This window comes from Periplaneta americana, chromosome 13, assembly GCF_040183065.1.
Source record: "Periplaneta americana isolate PAMFEO1 chromosome 13, P.americana_PAMFEO1_priV1, whole genome shotgun sequence".
In the NCBI taxonomy this organism is placed as follows: domain Eukaryota; kingdom Metazoa; phylum Arthropoda; class Insecta; order Blattodea; family Blattidae; genus Periplaneta; species Periplaneta americana.
The window spans coordinates 44,906,382-44,923,659 of NC_091129.1; the positions used below are offsets into that span (position 1 = coordinate 44,906,382).

The following is a 17,278-nucleotide window of genomic DNA, read 5'->3' on the forward strand; positions in this document are numbered from 1 at the left end:
CTAGCATATGACTCTGTTTGGAGAAATAAATTATTACTAAAACTCCAGAAATTAGGTATCTCCAGCAATATGTTCAGATGGATATCAGAATTCCTTAGTCAACGATTCATTGCCACTAAATTCAATAACTCACTTTCTAGTTACAGACAAACATATCGAGGTCTACCTCAGGGCGCTGTCCTCAGCACAACTTTATTCAATATTTATATAAATGACTTACCCTCCCTCCTAGAGGAATCAAACATGAAAACAGCACTATTTGCAGATGATATAGTTTTGTGGACTTCTGGATCTTACAGACATAGAGACAAAATTCAAAATTCTGCTCTTAAAGCTCTAAATCAACTACATGAATGGAATACATCAAATTTGATAACACTCAATTTAAGCAAAAGTAACTACCAAATATTTTCACTTGGTAAAAAAGAAAGAGAATTCAATATCCAATACAATGGCCAACACCTTCCTAGGACTTATGAATCCAAATATCTTGGAGTTATTTTCGATAGTAAGTTAACATGGAGCAACCATTTGAAATACATTTCTGAAAAAGCTCGTAAAAGATTCTCCCTTCTAAAAAGACTAGCAGGAAAGAAATGGGGATGCTCTAGGAATACTTTGAACACTACATACAAAATGTTTATACAGCCAATGCTGACATACTGCGGAGAAATTTTAATTACTTCACCTTTCATAAACGAAATAGAATATGTTCAAAACCAAGCTCTCAGACTCATTACTGGTGGAATCAAAACAACTCCAATAGATTCTATGAGATTCCTCACTAATATTAACAGCATCAAAATGACAATAGAAGAAAAAGCACTGATTCAATATGAAAAACTTATTAGATTACCGGGAAACAATTGGCATTCATACAGTCCTCTCTGTAGATTGAAAACTCAAAAAAGTTTCATATCCATTGTTCAAGAATTAAAACAGAAAATCAATATCCCGAATTTAAAAGAAAACCTACAAATTAAACCAAACCCTTTAACTCTATTGAATATAGAATATAATCTAAATTTAACAGAAGAAATACTGAAATCAGAAGTAAACACTGAAATACTAAAACAATTGTCTTTAGAGACAATTAATATTAGATACCTTCCACAAAACTGGCTTCATTTATACACTGACGGATCCTTGATCTCCAGAGAACAAGGTGCCGGTGCAGGTGTTACGTGCTGTCTCTTCTCACTTTATAGATCTCTTGGGTATGGAACAACAAGTTTCGATGGAGAAATCATTGCAATAAGTGAAAGTCTCAGGAATCTTCTATGCCACATCAATAAATTTAGGAATGCAGTTATATTGTCAGACTCCAAAGCAGCTATTCTATCAATAGTCTCTAAACACACACCTTCATCTCAAACAGCAGAAATAACTAAAATGCTCTCTCAATTAATATCACTTAATAAAAGAATTGTATTCCAATGGATACCATCCCATTGTGGAATCCTGGGAAACGAGAATGTGGATGCTTTAGCAAAGAAGGGCAGCACTGCTACTTACAAATCTGTTACTAAATCTACGTATTACTCTGTAAAAAGATTTATTAAATCTACATACTTAGACTTCAACAAACAAAATTTGATAACTCAATCCCAAGGGAAAAAATGGAACTCTCTGCATCAAAATCCACAGTTAATTCCCGATTTACCACGAAAATCGTCTGTAGCTGCATTTAGATTGGCAACAGGCCATGATTGTTTGGCCAAACACCTGCATAGAATTGGAATATATCAGTCCCCTAACTGTCCATTGTGCAACTCAAACCAAGAAATGGATTCGGAACACCTCAAAATCTGTGCTTCAGTGGCTGGTCATGATAATATCTTTGAAAAATATTGGAGTGCAAGAGGTCAAATGACTTTATTGTAAAACGCCTGGCATTAGAAAACAACAACAACATATATTTTTTCATTAATAATCTTCCTCGTATGTAATCGTGAAAACTTTGTAACTAATTCAACAGTTCATAGCATAAATACAAGTAAAAAAATGGTTTTCATATCCATCAGCAAGTCTATTGTGCTATCAAAAAGGAGTGCGTTATATGGCAGTAAAAATGTTTAATAGCCTACCTATGAATATAAAATATATCATCATTTGGAACCCAACAATATACCAATTTTAGAGCAGTTTGAATTTAAAAAACAAAAGTCAACACAGAATGCAGTCCTTAGGTTGGTGGATGAAGTACCGGTACTGAAATCCATAAATTTGAAATTATAATGTTGTGATTTAGCTAAAGCCTTTAACTGTGTAGATCATAATATTTTGATAAGAAAATTAAAGTTTACATACGGTATAAGGTTGGCTTACTTACTTACTTACTTACAAATGGCTTTTAAGGAACCCGAAGGTTCATTACCACCCTCACATAAGCCTGCCATCGGTCCCTATCCTGTGCAAGATTAATGCAGTCTCTATCATCATATCCCACCTCCCTCAAATCCATTTTAATATTATCCTCCCATCTACGTCTCGGCCTCCCTAAAGGTCTTTTTCCCTCCGGTCTCCCAACTAACACTTTATATGCATTTCTGGATTCGTCCATACGTGCTACATGCCCTGCCCATCTCAAACGTCTGGATTTAATGTTCCTAATTATGTCAGGTGAAGAATACAATGCGTGCAGTTCTGCGTTGTGTAACTTTCTCCATTCTCCTGTAACTTCATCCCGCTTAGCCCCAAATATTTTCCTAAGCACCTTATTCTTAAACACCCTTAACCTATGTTCCTCTCTCAGAGTGAGAGTCCAAGTTTCACAACCATACAGAAGAACCGGTAATATAACTGTTTTATAAATTCTAACTTTCAGATTTTTGGACAGCAGACTGGATGATAAGAGCTTCTCAACCGAATAATAACACGCATTTCCCATATTTATTCTGCGTTTAATTTCCTCCCGAGTGTCATTTATATTTGTTACTGTTGCTCCAAGATATTTGAATTTTTCCACCTCTTCGAAGGATAAAGCTCCAATTTTTATATTTCCATTTCGTACAATATTCTGGTCACGAGACTTAATCATATACTTTGTCTTAAGGTTGGCTTACATCAAACAAAAATCAACAAGTAGAAATAAATATAGGCTTATGAAATAGTTACACAGTTATTCGCTTAGAACTTAAGAATATTAAACATTGAGTTTCCCAGAGATCAATTTTAGGTCCAATCATGTTTATATTAATGAATTAGCCTCAACCATAAATTATTTACTACAGGCGGTCTTATTTGTAAATGATACAAGTGTGATAACTTTATAGCACTTCTAATACAGCATTAAAGTTAGTGAATGATTAGTTTGATGCCAATAAACTAGCACTTAATGTTGATTAAATGGAATTGCTTTGGTTTGGATTTTGATAATGACCTGAACTGAAAAACACACATAGAATAATTTCTCCTAAATTGAGCTCTGCCTGTTATGCATTAAGATCTTTGTCCTCTGTGGCTATACAAATGTCTTTAAAATAGCATATTTTGTATACTCTTATTCTGTAATTAAATACGGAATAATATTCTGGACTAAGTCATATGAAGCTAAACATATTTTAGGTTTGGAATGAATGGGGCCGTCTATTGCTTATCTTACAATGTAGTATTAATATGTTACATTTTATTGATGAACGTTTTCGGCATATTTATGCCATCATCAGATCTTAAAAGTTGTCTTTATACATGCTTAATATTATGCCACAATGGTTAATTGTAATACATAACTAACTAACAACGAAATCATAATTACACTATTTGTAAGGCGAACTTGTGATTACTGTGTCCACATTCAGCTGTTGATTGTACAATGTCATTTCATAATATGTTAAAACACAACCACTAGATGAATGGAACAGATTAAAACTTTCATCAATAAAATGTAAAATATTAATACTACATTGTAAGATAAGCAATAGACGGCCCCATTCATTCCAAACATATTGCATTTCTGCTTATCGGTTAAAACCACCAACAAAATGAAAATAAACATATTTTGTTTTACAAGTGTGCATAAAAGGACATCCTGTAAAAAGATTTTACAAATTTAGAAATCTTGACCTTATGAGTTCATTCTTCCACTGATGCTGTTTTATGTCAAAATCAAGATACTCTTAATACTAATCAGAACACAATTTTAATGTGATACTCTCTGTAGTCTCAACTGTTAAAGAAACAGTTCACTATTCGTGTACTGCGGTCTTCAATGCATTGTCGAACAATCCTAAAACTTTGAAGGGCCGAGAGAAGTAGTTTGAACAGAAGTAACAAAATTTCTTTATATCCATACCTTTTACTAATCTAATGAACTTTTTATGCTTGTAAATTAAATCAGTATACTGTATATTATTAGTTTTGCATTACATATTTTTATATAATTTTTACTTGTACAGACTTGAATGTAATTAAAATTCCCTAGGACAAGTTACGAGCATGTTGCTAGGTAGTCCAATGGTAAGACTGCTACCTTACAGCCTTTTGGACAGGCTTGTATAAGGCATTTTCTCCTTATGAGTTGGAACGGTTATATCACATGACTCGGTCCCCAGAGCCTCGTTATTGTAGACAGGTAACACCACGGGAAGGTGAGGATGGGATTAAGGTAGTAGAGGCTGTAAGTTATATTGCATTTCTACCCCGGGCTTGAAAAGAGATTCCTGAGAAGAACTACTGTTTATTCCCTGCTTGACGATAAAAGGATTGAGGACATACTCAAAGGATTAAAAATGGACTCAATTATTCAACATATAAATCAATATAGACTGAACTGAAAAGATGTTGCCGGAATGTACTATACTCGTTTGCCAAAACGAATCGTATCATACATTCCAAGAGGTCGCAGAAGCTTAGGAAGACCTAAAAAACAATGGATAGAGACTGTAACAGATCACTAGGTCTAATAAGTGGAATATTGATGATGATAATGATGATGATGATGATGATATAATTTGTTATTAAATTTGTTTCAGATATCAAAGCTATAATGTGAATTGTGATGTAAAATCGATTTACCCACTACATACATAATATGTGAGTCGAACGGATGTAGATTATTAATGCAAGAAATTATTACTGGAAAGCGAGTATACACGTAATTTTATATTTGATAATTTTGGTATGGTAAGTTATTGAAGGGGAGGTGGTTTAATAGATTTCGGTTACAATGATTGCAAGCTGATGGATCCACCACAGAGAAATACTGGAGAGCAAGAATGCTAATGGCTTCGTTGCCAAAGCCCGGCATTAGATAACAACAACAACACAACAACATGATTGCAAGCTAAGTAAGTAGGGTAACAAAAAAAATTAAGGAGACTGGATAATCTGATTGCATGGCTGTTGTGTAGGCCTATAGGCTATGTGAAATAAGTGAAGAAATTTTGCTATTACTCTACAGCTTTTGAATCTATCAATTTACAATTTTTACACCATGCACACTAGATTTGTAGGTATATTTTGGTTTTATATTATCTTTTTACTTCATATACTTCATTATATAACAATTTTTAAACCTCAAAAATATTAATCAAATTTAAGTTAACAACATGGTTATTTTAGAAACATTTTTCTCAGGGAATTACCTACTGAGGCTAGGAGAGTGAAATTTTTCATACTCCTATTTGATATGAGAATGAAGAAGCATGCCCATTTTCATATAGTTATCAAAATTATTATGGATTTTACCACCAGAAGAGAATGAAAAAAAATATTAAAGTTTTTAAAATGTTTCTATTGAACGAATATTCATAATGTGATGAAAATGACAAAAAAATATACCAACTGCATTGGAAAAATACTTGAATTTTTAGGAAGCTGTAGTGCAAAGTGTTAATAAATTTTTTTTTATAAAATCAAGTATATGAGGTAGAAAGATAGCCTAATCTAAAAACCAAAATATACCTGGAGATATTGTGTGTATATTGTAAAAATTGTAAGTTGATACTTTCAAAAGTTGAAGAGTAATATCAAAATTTCTTCACTCATACACAACAGCCATATGCTCAGATTACCCAGCCCTCTGAAATGGATAATAGTTGATAATACAGATTATCGAACCTACCTTCTTATAAATTCCACATACTGCACGTCATGCTGAATGATTTAGCACTACAGTTAAGGCTGTATTATTTTATTATTATTCCATTGTTTTCCGTATTTCTGTTATTTATATTTATGTACTTTTTTATACTGGTTGTGTGGAAGAGAGAGCTTTATGGCCTTAATTCTGCCAGTAAAAATAAATCAGTTTAGTAAAAAATAATAGTACACACTGAGTTGTGCTCAGTAAGCATTTTAATTCTTGTACTAGATTTGCAAGTACCACAACGAAGTAATTTATACAAACTGTGTCCTTCTTTAGCTGCTATACATTTTTCTACTTTTATACTCAGATATTGGATAACTGAAGCAGCTACGGGAATTATTCTTATGTGATTTACAACAGCAAAACTTCGTCATAGTAGCTTTGCTCTAATATCAAGTCTAGTTTCACATATAAAGGCCTTCAATTTAGGATTGCATGTAATTGAGAGAGGAGAAATATGGGAAGTGAGGAGGTAGAAAGTGGGTGCAAGTAGTGAGAGTGAACCGTAAAAGTTATCCAATAAAGTGAAAAAGTGATAAGCAGGCTTCTGTCCTGGGCACAGAAACGCATGAAGTTCAGAACGCATGGACCATAGTGTTGTGTTGCTCGAATGGACTGGGAGATGGAGCGCGCCATTACTTTGTGTCTCAGCATGTAAACAGTCCGTCATAGTACGGCACAAAATATATTTCACTCTGTACAGATGCAGTATATACAGTACATTCCTAGTGTAGACAATAAATGTCTACCATTAAAGTATTAACGTAAGTTGTAACCTTCAATCAGGTGTCCCTATGCCGAAGCCTGTAGCCAAGCAGCAATACACACAATGGTAATGCACATTACGGACCCACCTGTGCTATTGCAGTCACCCCACACGGGTCATGACGTCATTTATACTCCGTGTACTCTAAACCTCATACTGGTTACTCTGTGTCCCTAAGCCGAAGCCTGGTGATAAGTGAATTGAACAAGTAATAGCAAGGATATATTACAAACATTAGAACATTGGAACAATAAATGAGACAAATAATATAATACGATGATATAGGTGAGAAAGTAGAAGAATTAGTGAATACTAGTCAGAGATAAAAAGGTTTTTAAGATAAACAGAAAATTAGGGATAACAGTAATGAAAGATGCCAATGATAGTAGTAGAGATGGATGAGTAGCTGTAGAAGAGAATGTTTCTATATAAGAGAAAGGTAGACAGTATTGCATAGTATTCGGGAATGGGATTGAGGAGAGATAAAGAAGGTAAAGAGTTGAAAATACTGTACATCAAAAAGTATGGAGAAAGAAATAGACAAAAATAGGGTTTAACTTTAAGTAATTGGAAGATATGGGGAGATAAAGATGATAGGAGAAATATATTAGGATATGTGATTGAATGTAATCAAGGATAGTAGTGGACTGTATGCAGAAATGTGAGGAAAACTACTGCCTGAAAGCCGTATGATGATAATAAATATGAATATGAATTAAAGGCCTTCATGTAATCCCATAGAATTGAATTCAAACACTGAAGTGAAGTCTGACGACCTTGTTGGCCATTCTCGTGTCACCTGTAGAACTGAATGTAACATGACCTCAGCTTTACATGGTTCACTGTGTGGTTGTTGGGTCTGAACCTCACAAGTGATACGAACAAGGCACCACTTATGAGGCAACTAGGTCAGGAGATAATGGGTAGAGTGATCAGTTCCTTTCCCCCTCCATTGCATATATTGCCAATTATAGGCTGACCAGATGTCCCTGGTTTTGAGTTGCTGTCCCCGTGGAGCAAATGTCCCCATTTTTGTCCCCAGAAGCTTTGATTTTGTTTCAATAACATTTTACACAAATATTTAAATATCTTTATGGAAATGCTGCGATTCATGCACATTTCTGAACGGTCCTTAGTATGAGACAGAAGAACCAGCGAGCACAGTATGAGATATTCTGCACTCTTTGAGAAGAACATACCATCTTTTTCTTTGGTCATCTTAACATTTGCGTTGCGTGAAAGCATTAGAACTGCCACAGCGTCCATTTTGAAGTAGTTAAAAAAAATGAGGAATTTTGTGACACACCAACAGGTGAAAAGTGGTATGATGTTTTTCAACACTTCAAAAAAAAAAAAAATTCCATTCCATTTGAAAATCTTCTCAAAATAGTGTCCTTAATCATGTGTCTTCCAGGCAGTAATTCATCAGTTGAAAGAATTTTCTCCACAATGAACTCAATCTGGACTGATGAAAAGTCAAGAATGAAAGTTGAAACAGTTAAAGCTTTGTTACAAATGAAAACAAACTTTATTGTATTGTATTTATTAACATTCCATGGTATTCATACATTGCTTTACAGCTAGAATATGAAACAAGTCAAAAAACTTAATACTATTATAAAGTCTTAATTTATAGTCACAGTCTAGATGAAATATATAAACAGACGAGATTTATAATATAGTCTACTAGTACAACACATAGTTTTAGTATCAATTTCATGAAGTGTTATTGAATGTCATGAATTCACTTACAGAATAGAAGGCGTGAGAAATTAGGTACCGGTACTTCTTTAATTTGGACCTAAATAATCTTATGTTTTGACTTTCATTTTTTATATCGATAGGGAGGCTATTAAAAATTTTTACTGCCATATAACGCACTCATTTTTGATAGCACGATAGACTTGCCGATGGAGTATGAAAGTCATTTTTTTGACGTGTATTTATGGTAAGAACTGTTGAATTAGTTACAAAGCTTTCACGATTACATACGAGGAAGACTATTAATGAAAAGATATACTGACAAGCCATGGGCATTATTTGTAGTTTTTTGAAAATAGTCCTACAAGATTCCCTAGATTTGGCACCTACTATTATTCTAATTACTCTTTTTTGTAATAGAAATATACTGTTACTATCTGGAATTTCCCCAGAATATTATTCCAAACTCCAAAACTCATTACCGAGTGGAAGTATGCAAAGTATATTGTTTTTAAGGTATTGATATTTACTATCTTTTGCATAGTTCTAATAGCAAAACAAGCTGAATTTAGTTTGGGGGTAACTTCTTTACTATGATTTAATTTCTCATGTGAAGAACTTAGTGTGAAGCTGTATGGAAATGAACAGATCCTTAAAAAGACACATTCTTCAGACAAGTACTTGTAAAATGTGTATGTTAGAGTTCAGTGTGTACAATATTATGTAAAAGACTTCCATGCATGCGTCAGTACTGAAATTGAATTCTTAGTGGCTATAATTATATATAGGAGTTATGTGTGTTTATGCATTTAATTAAAAAAGTTAAGATACACTACAAATTTAGTTGTACCATTGTATCTACTGTTTGTTACATGTATTTTCTACATTTCAACGGAGAGTGACTAGGTAAGTGTTTGTGGTTTTTCTTGAAATTGCCGATGTCCCCTGCTGGACCATAATAAATCTGGTCAGCCTACGATTAGCTACATATTAAACTAATCAGACTTCAGATGTACCGGTATACAAGTTCTTCCTCTGATACATATCGTCAAGTGAGATGTAATGCCTGATAATAGATGTACATATCAGCCAGAACCTCAGTCAGAGGCATACTGTGTGGTGTAGCACGTGAAACTGCAGGAAGATTCAGTATGTTCCAGACACTAACAACTCAGGATATGGAACTAGTTAAATGAATGTAGTTTAACCAAAGCAGCATTCACTTGAATTATTTTACATTCCTCCTTAAACACTCTGTCTGTTTTTGAGTTAAATGGTTTGAAACTAAATATTTTTCAGTGGCTACTTATTGGTGGTAATCCCTCAATCGGCGGATGTGGAGGGACTGGAAACTTCCATTTGGAATGATGGGCTGTCTGAAGAAGTCAAGACTCGAGTAGCTGGACACTTCTATGTTGCAGCAGAATTCCAGCAGGTGAGAGATGTAAAAGCAAACCCTAGCATGCTGATTTGGCAATATAAAAACACTTGTGAAAGTAAATACGATTTATTTATTACGTACAATATTTACAAGTCTATAAAATAATCACAATTCTTAGCAGTTGCAAGCCTTGGTACAACACTGCATTGACCTAAAAGGGGAAATTGTGGGTTTTCCATAGTTTTTGGAGGGATTTTGAATATGATAACATTATTTCCTTGACTCCTTAGTAATTGATTCGTCCCAATTTGTCTCAGTTTCACTAGTATCCATTGTAACGAAATGCACTGAGATTTCAACTAGGCTACCAACATACATGCATACATAGTGTTCTGCCAAATGGCAGGTCTTTCACTGCAAACCCAGCATTCTCAAATTTTTCCCATTTTCTGCCTTCCTCTTAGTCCCCGCATATTTTTATTTATTTATTTAATAATAACATATACATAAAAACGTTACATTAAAATACCCCGAACACGAGCTTTGCTCTTTCGGGGACAGCTCCGTTACATAAATATACATACTTTGTAGACAAAATACTTAAGAAAAAGGTCACATGAAGATGATAATAAAATTAGTAAATAATAATACTAGTAATAACTGAGTGAAAAAAAGAGACGATGTTGAGATCGGTGGATTAATATTAAATTATTATTAGTAATATAATTAGTACAGGTCATTTTGATATAGTAACCGAGATAAGATAGTAAAAATATACTTAGGATAGAAATAAACTTGTTTTACAATACATGGTACATAATATAAATACAGGGAAGTCTGTCATATAATTTTTTAAACTCTGGATCTGAAAATTTCATTGCTTAAAGTAGTCAATTCTGGATGAAATTTTATTATCGAATTATATAGACGTAGACCATAATTTGTACTGTGTAGTAAAACAGCAGATGTGAAACATTTAGGTTCAAATAATTTAAGAATTTCATTTCGTTTTGTATTATGATCAATGTGGCTGAGCTACAAAATTCATTCTATTTTTATGATAGAATTTAATTTTAAAGAGTATTTATAAATTTGGTCAATTCTAAAAACATTCAATTCTGAATGGATCAAATTTGTTGGATAATCCAGTCGCCTTTTCAAACAAATTTTGATTATACGTTTTTGCAACATAATTAGAGGAAAAAGAGCAGTTTTTGTAATGCCTCCCCATCCAGTTATACCACATTGGATTACAGATTCAACTATAGCCAAATAAACTAAACGTAATACATGAGTAGGCAAGTAATGGCGAAGGTTTACAAATTTGTAAATTGTTTTACGGATCCTGTTACATAAAAAGGTGATTTGTCTATCCCATTTCAAGTGCTGATCAATAATAATTCCCAGGTATTTCACATCTACAGATTCTTTCAGGCAAGGGCATTTACAGGTTGTAGAGAGTTTACAAAATGAGTTGTGGATTATTAATTTTAAATGAGGAAGTGATTTCAATTTGTTCAATCCAGAGACTGTTAAAGAAAATGGCACCAAGTAGTTTTAGTTATATTTAGAGATAGCAAATTTGCATCAAGCCAGTTTTTGATCAAATTTATACCTACATTGGCATGTTTATAAGTGTCCTCCCACACAATCCACATAATTATCTTGATGTCTATCATCTGAAACCTTCTTCTACCCCGAACTCTTCTCCCGTTCACCATTCCTTCCAGTGCATTTGTCAGTAGGCAGTTTCTTCTTAGCCAGTGATCCAGCTAATTTCTTTTCCTCTTCCTGATCAGTTTCAGTATTATTCTGTCTTCACCCACTCTTTCTAGCAGAGCATCATTTATTCTCTTTGTCCATTTCACATACTCCGTTCTTCTTCATATCCACATTTCCAATGCTTCTAGTCACTTCTCTGTACTTCGTCTAATGTCTATGTTTCTGCTCCTTATAATGTCACACTCAACACAAAGCAGTTTACTAGTCTCTTTCTTAGTTCTTTTTCCAGAGGTTCGCAGAAGATGCTACTTTTTCTATCAATAGCTTCCTTTGCCATTGCTATCCTCCTTTTGACTTCTGACAATAGCTCATGTTGCTACTTATAGTACCCCCCAGTCATTTGAAGCTGTCCATTTGTTCCACTGCCTCATTTCGAATTCGCAAGTTTACCTTCTTTAGTTTTCTTCCGACATCTATGATCTTCGTTGTGTTCATCCCATACTGCTCACAGCTGTTATTTAGCTTGGTAGCATGTCCCTTAGTAGTATCTCCTCTTCTGCTATCATCACGTGATGAGAGTCATCATGCTATGTTTGCAGTTTTTCTTGGGAAAGATAAATGTGGTAGCTTCCCATTGCTCTCCGCACGCCACTCTCTCTTTCAGATCCTAAAAGATCCCAAGGGGCCCCAATGTGAAGATGAGTAGAGTGGATTTGACTAATTAGGCCCTCTGGATTTCACAAAATTCACCACATTGGTTAAATATCAGTTCTGTCAGGGTTTTTGACTCATTCAGAGTCTGGGAGATGCCAATTAGCCTTTGCTACAATGGAGTTATTTATTCAATCTAAATAAATTAATACTTCATCAGTGGCAAAAGTAATAACACATTTAAAAAGTTTTCTCTGCTTTTCCTTTTCACTCTACGAACCTGTTTTGAAAAGTGATAGTGGAACAAAAACTGCAAAGTGAAAACAAGTTGAACATTTGAATGGTGGAATAGGTCCCTGATACAGAGTGAGTTTACTTCTGTGTGTAGAATGATAGTTTCAGTGAAATGACGACTACTTGTACCCAGTGGTGTATCTCTAAATAAAAAACTCCCTGGCTCTGTGTTTTCGGTAGTACCGGTAATAGTTGTCTTTGTCATCGTGGCAGTTGCCATCATCATCACCACCACCACCACCACCACCACCACCACCACCACCATTTCCGAAGGAATTCTTATGGAATGCCGGACGAAAATACGTAGGTTCGAATCTAGATATAGAGGTTATTAGAGCTGAGGAGCAGACCTCACTATGAAATTGTTTAATTATGAATAAAATATGACTCTTTATAAATGCAAAATTTGACGATAATATGATAATCATAAAAGTGCTCTGGCTCCTCCAGGGCTAGTATCCTGGCACCTCCAGAGGCTGTCACGCCTGAAATACACCCCTGCCTGTACCTTGTCTTAAAAATATGACAGATTAGATTACTTCTGACCCTGCAGCATTCTTCTAATAGTAAGTTTTAAAACAGAAATTTAGTTTCGTTTGTGAAAAAGATCCTTATATTGTTTCATGGAATGCCATCTTCGAGCATGAGTTTTCTGTAAATAAAGAACTTTTAGTTCAGGATCTACTGCAAGAATTTCTTGTGGCCCAGAGGTGAGTATACGATGCTATTTCAAACATAGGAGGAATTGAAAAGGTCTCCACTAATAAAAATACTGTATTGTTCATGCTGTAAGGGATGCCCATTCATTTGTATGTTCAGAATCTAAATTAACAAAGTGCTAAAAAAAAAATAAAAAAACAAAAAGGCTGTTTTGGTGATGAAAAAAGATAGAAGAAAAGAAATCACGGTAGTAGAAGGAGCCCGACAGTCTTTGGTAGTTATAAAAGTGGAAATTATCCTTCTACAGCAATAAAGGTGTTGTGATGTGATGTTTTAAAAATAAATTAAATTGAATGGAACCAGTGGTGGACAGTAGATTTGAAAGTTGGGGAGGTCAAGCCGTGACTGATGAGAGGTTGTATTTTATGTATTAAAAAGTATAGGGCCTGTCATGCACCTCATTACTATTACATACTTGTGCAACAAATTCACTAGATGATCCTCTTCCTTCGCAAACCAATTAATCAGGTCACAACATATTGAACAACTGTTACTAGAAGAAACTAGAGACAAAATCGGCATTTATTTCCAAACTATAAACATATTTAATATACTGTATAAAAAAATATATCTCGTAACACAAAAGAAAAACTAACAGGAACACCGCAAACAAGAGAAAAAAAATCTGCCAACATAAAACAAAACTTTTACGCAGGGAGAGAAAACTAACAATTCATGACGCGATTTTCTAAAGCCACAAAGAAAGAAAGAAAGAAAGAAAGAGATAGAGGGAGAAAGAGAGACAGCTTGCCAATACAGCCGAACATAGCCGAAAGCAGTCGAGACTAGCGCTACACTTGTCAGCGATGAGTAGGACTTCTCCAAATTCAACTCCTCTCGTCATGTTTAAACACTCCACTAACCAGCTATCCTATTGGTTGAACTGCTGTTGTCATGGTTACTGGGGAGGAGAGTCATATAGTTGTCTCCACTGTTCGCTCTCGCATGGACACTGCAGGCTGCTAGATGTCGATTGTACACATTACAGCACTATCTGTTTTCTTTCAGTACGAATTATTTGCACTATTTATAATTAGCAGGCATCACCAACTGGATGTGGTCTGCTTGACGTAACTTACATCTTATTCGTATTGAATAGTAAAAGTAATATAAAAGGAAGAATGTCCGCCATTTGCTATAACTTGTCTAGATGATCTTACTTCAGCTGGAATTAATACTGTCATTTTGTACCCTAGCAAAATATTAGAGGAGGCACGGCCTCTCTTGCCTCCCCTGAAAATTTACCGCAGAATGGAACTTAAAAATGTTTGACAATGTAGTGATCACTTAAATGTACGTCTATTTTATGTATATTCAATTGAAAAAATAACAATATTATTTAATGGAATGATTCTTTATATTCAACTTCACTATATAAATTATAACAGCAAGGAAAAAATGATTTTGTGTATGGAAAACAGAGAAATGTTAGGGAATTTTAAAAATAGATTTGAGCGGACACAATTATTTTAAAAATAGATTTGAGTGGACACAATGTCCTAATTTATTCTACGATTATCTTTGTGTTAAGTTTTTTGTTGGAATACCCATTTACAACTGTAAGCAGTATGGAATGAAGATAAATGCAAACAAGACGAAGATCATGGATGTCGGAAGAAAAACAGAGAAGGTAAACATACGAATTCGAAATGAAGTAGTGAAACAAGTGGACAGCTTCAAACATTTGGGTTGTACTGTAAGTAGTAACATGAATTGCTGCCAGGAAGTCAAAGAAGGATAAAAATGACACAGGAAGCTTTTAATAGGAAAAGGAGCATATTCTGCAGACTGAAAAAAGAACTAAGGAAGAGACTGGTAATGTGCTGTGTGTGGAGTGTGGCATTGTATGGTGGCAGAAACATGGACATTACGATGAAGTGAAGAAAAACGACTAGAATCATTTGAAATGTGGCCTATGAAGAAGAATGAATTCTGTGAAATGAACAGACAATACGAAATGAAGCTATGCTAGAAATGCTGAAACTGATGGGAAAGAGAGAAAGGAATTGATTGGATCACTGGCTAAAAAGAAACTTACCTGCTGAAGGATACACTGGAAGGAGGGGTGAACTGGAGGAAAGTTCAGGGCAGAAGTAGATATCAGATGATAGACAACATTAAGATATATTAGTCAGATGCAAGACGAAGAGGAATGAGGCAAATAGGGAAGATTGGAGAATGCTGGGTTTGTGGTGAAAGACCTGCTCATCGGCAGAAAGCTATGAATTAATGAATGATAGAATTTGATTATATATTACGGCGACAAGGACTCTGGTAATGGCATAGAGTGCCTGTTATGTTAATAACATTCTGAATATCACTTCACAAGTTCTTTGAGGATGGCATATAAACATAAAGAAATTACTTTATGCCATCCTAGCATTATAAACTGGTTCATCATTGTCTTATTATGGCATGCGTGCATATAAAGGCAATGGCATATTTGCTATATGATGTAATACCGGAATTCTTGGATCGGGATGCATGCAGCTCGTCTGACTATCTTTTATGCATTGTGTAACAAGAAATGAAATGCAGGACAGAAGATAACATATCATTTATTTTCAGTCTTTAACAATTTTGTATCACTTTTGTAATATCACATAAAACAGTTCTGTGGTTCAGAGAAATTATATTAACAAAATAAAGCAGCATTTGTAATATAACCTGCAAGGTCGTCCATTACTCTTTACTCAATGCCCAGGTCAGGGGCAACTAATCGAACGAACATATGAAGACAATTTGTCAGCTAAGGGATCCCGAACTGAATTTCTTTTATAATTTTTTCCCTACAATTTATAATGCTAAGACGCCATAAAGTGTTGTATCCAACTCGTGGATAATCTTATTGTGACACTCGTGAAAATTGTCGCGCTCACTATCGTTCATGTGACAAACTTTCACTCATGCCATAATCATCAAGATTATCCACTTGTTGCATAAATAACTATTAAAAAATTTGTGGAAATAAAATATTGAACATGGATATATGTGTGTATAAAACAGATTAATATTTAAATGTCAATTTATTTGTGCATGATTCATTTTAGGCGGAGTTGGAGGACAATACAGAAGTGGCCGTAGGTACAGATGACGAATTGAAGAGTGGAAAATGGGGCGAAGTTAGAAACCCTCCTCTACAGGGTGGTGGAAAATACCGTCTGGGCCTGGCAGTTATCTTAGAGTACTGTGGAGTGTATGCTGTGGGATACACGAGCACAGAGCAGTTCCACATCAAGACTGGTTCATGATTATGCTGCAGCACTGAGCTGATGGTTGCTGTACCATTACGCAATTAAGGTGTCAAAATGAACCACAAAAGCTCAGAAGCGCATGTAACACCATAACTCTGTACAGGTACTCATTTGTATTACAAGTTATCCTAAAATATTATCGGAAGTTCTAAGTCATATGCAATTCAATTAGGCTTTAAGAAGCTCAAGTGTATTCTTACAAGAACTGTTCAATAAAGACATTGTGATTTTCATATTGACACACTTTCTATGGTGAATTTAAATCCGAAGTTTCATTATCAGTTTAAAACCCTTCACTTCATATTGATACGAACAGATTGTTCAGTTGCAGCATATCTTCAGTAGAGGAAAATTAATTTTGTGTGTGATGCGAGAAAGGTAATGCTGCCATGACATTCTGGAACATTTTCAAATTCACAATATCCAGTCTTGCCTAATGATCACAAAATTCGAACATACTTGTAAAGACTCTTCGGTTGAGTTCTGCTGAATAACCGAGTCTGAAATATCTAAATTAGTATCTAGATCTCACTATTTTTCAGCTCAAAAGGAGAAAAACTCTGTCCAATTTTGACTTCATTTTCAGTAATCATGGCATGCATATTATCATTATCTGCAGTTTTTATTGAGCATTATCGTCATCATAAGTGTCTTGCACTTTATTTCGAAAATAGTGAGTCTTAACACACTTGTTTTCGATA

General features: G+C 34.6%; 1 protein-coding gene across 4 annotated transcripts in view; it reads left to right on the forward strand.

Annotated features, from left to right (window-relative positions):
- LOC138711839 (uncharacterized) overlaps positions 1 to 16,810 on the forward strand; it is a 159,799-nt gene extending 142,989 nt beyond the window's left edge. For all 4 annotated transcript variants that reach the window (XM_069843099.1, XM_069843097.1, XM_069843096.1 and 1 more), the window contains 2 exons: positions 9,855 to 9,990; positions 16,374 to 16,810. In XM_069843099.1, the coding sequence (XP_069699200.1) occupies positions 9,855 to 9,990; positions 16,374 to 16,574 (337 nt within the window). In that variant the 3' untranslated portion in view covers positions 16,575 to 16,810. The remainder of the gene's footprint in view (positions 1 to 9,854; positions 9,991 to 16,373) is intronic.
- Positions 16,811 to 17,278: the final 468 nt, after the last annotated feature.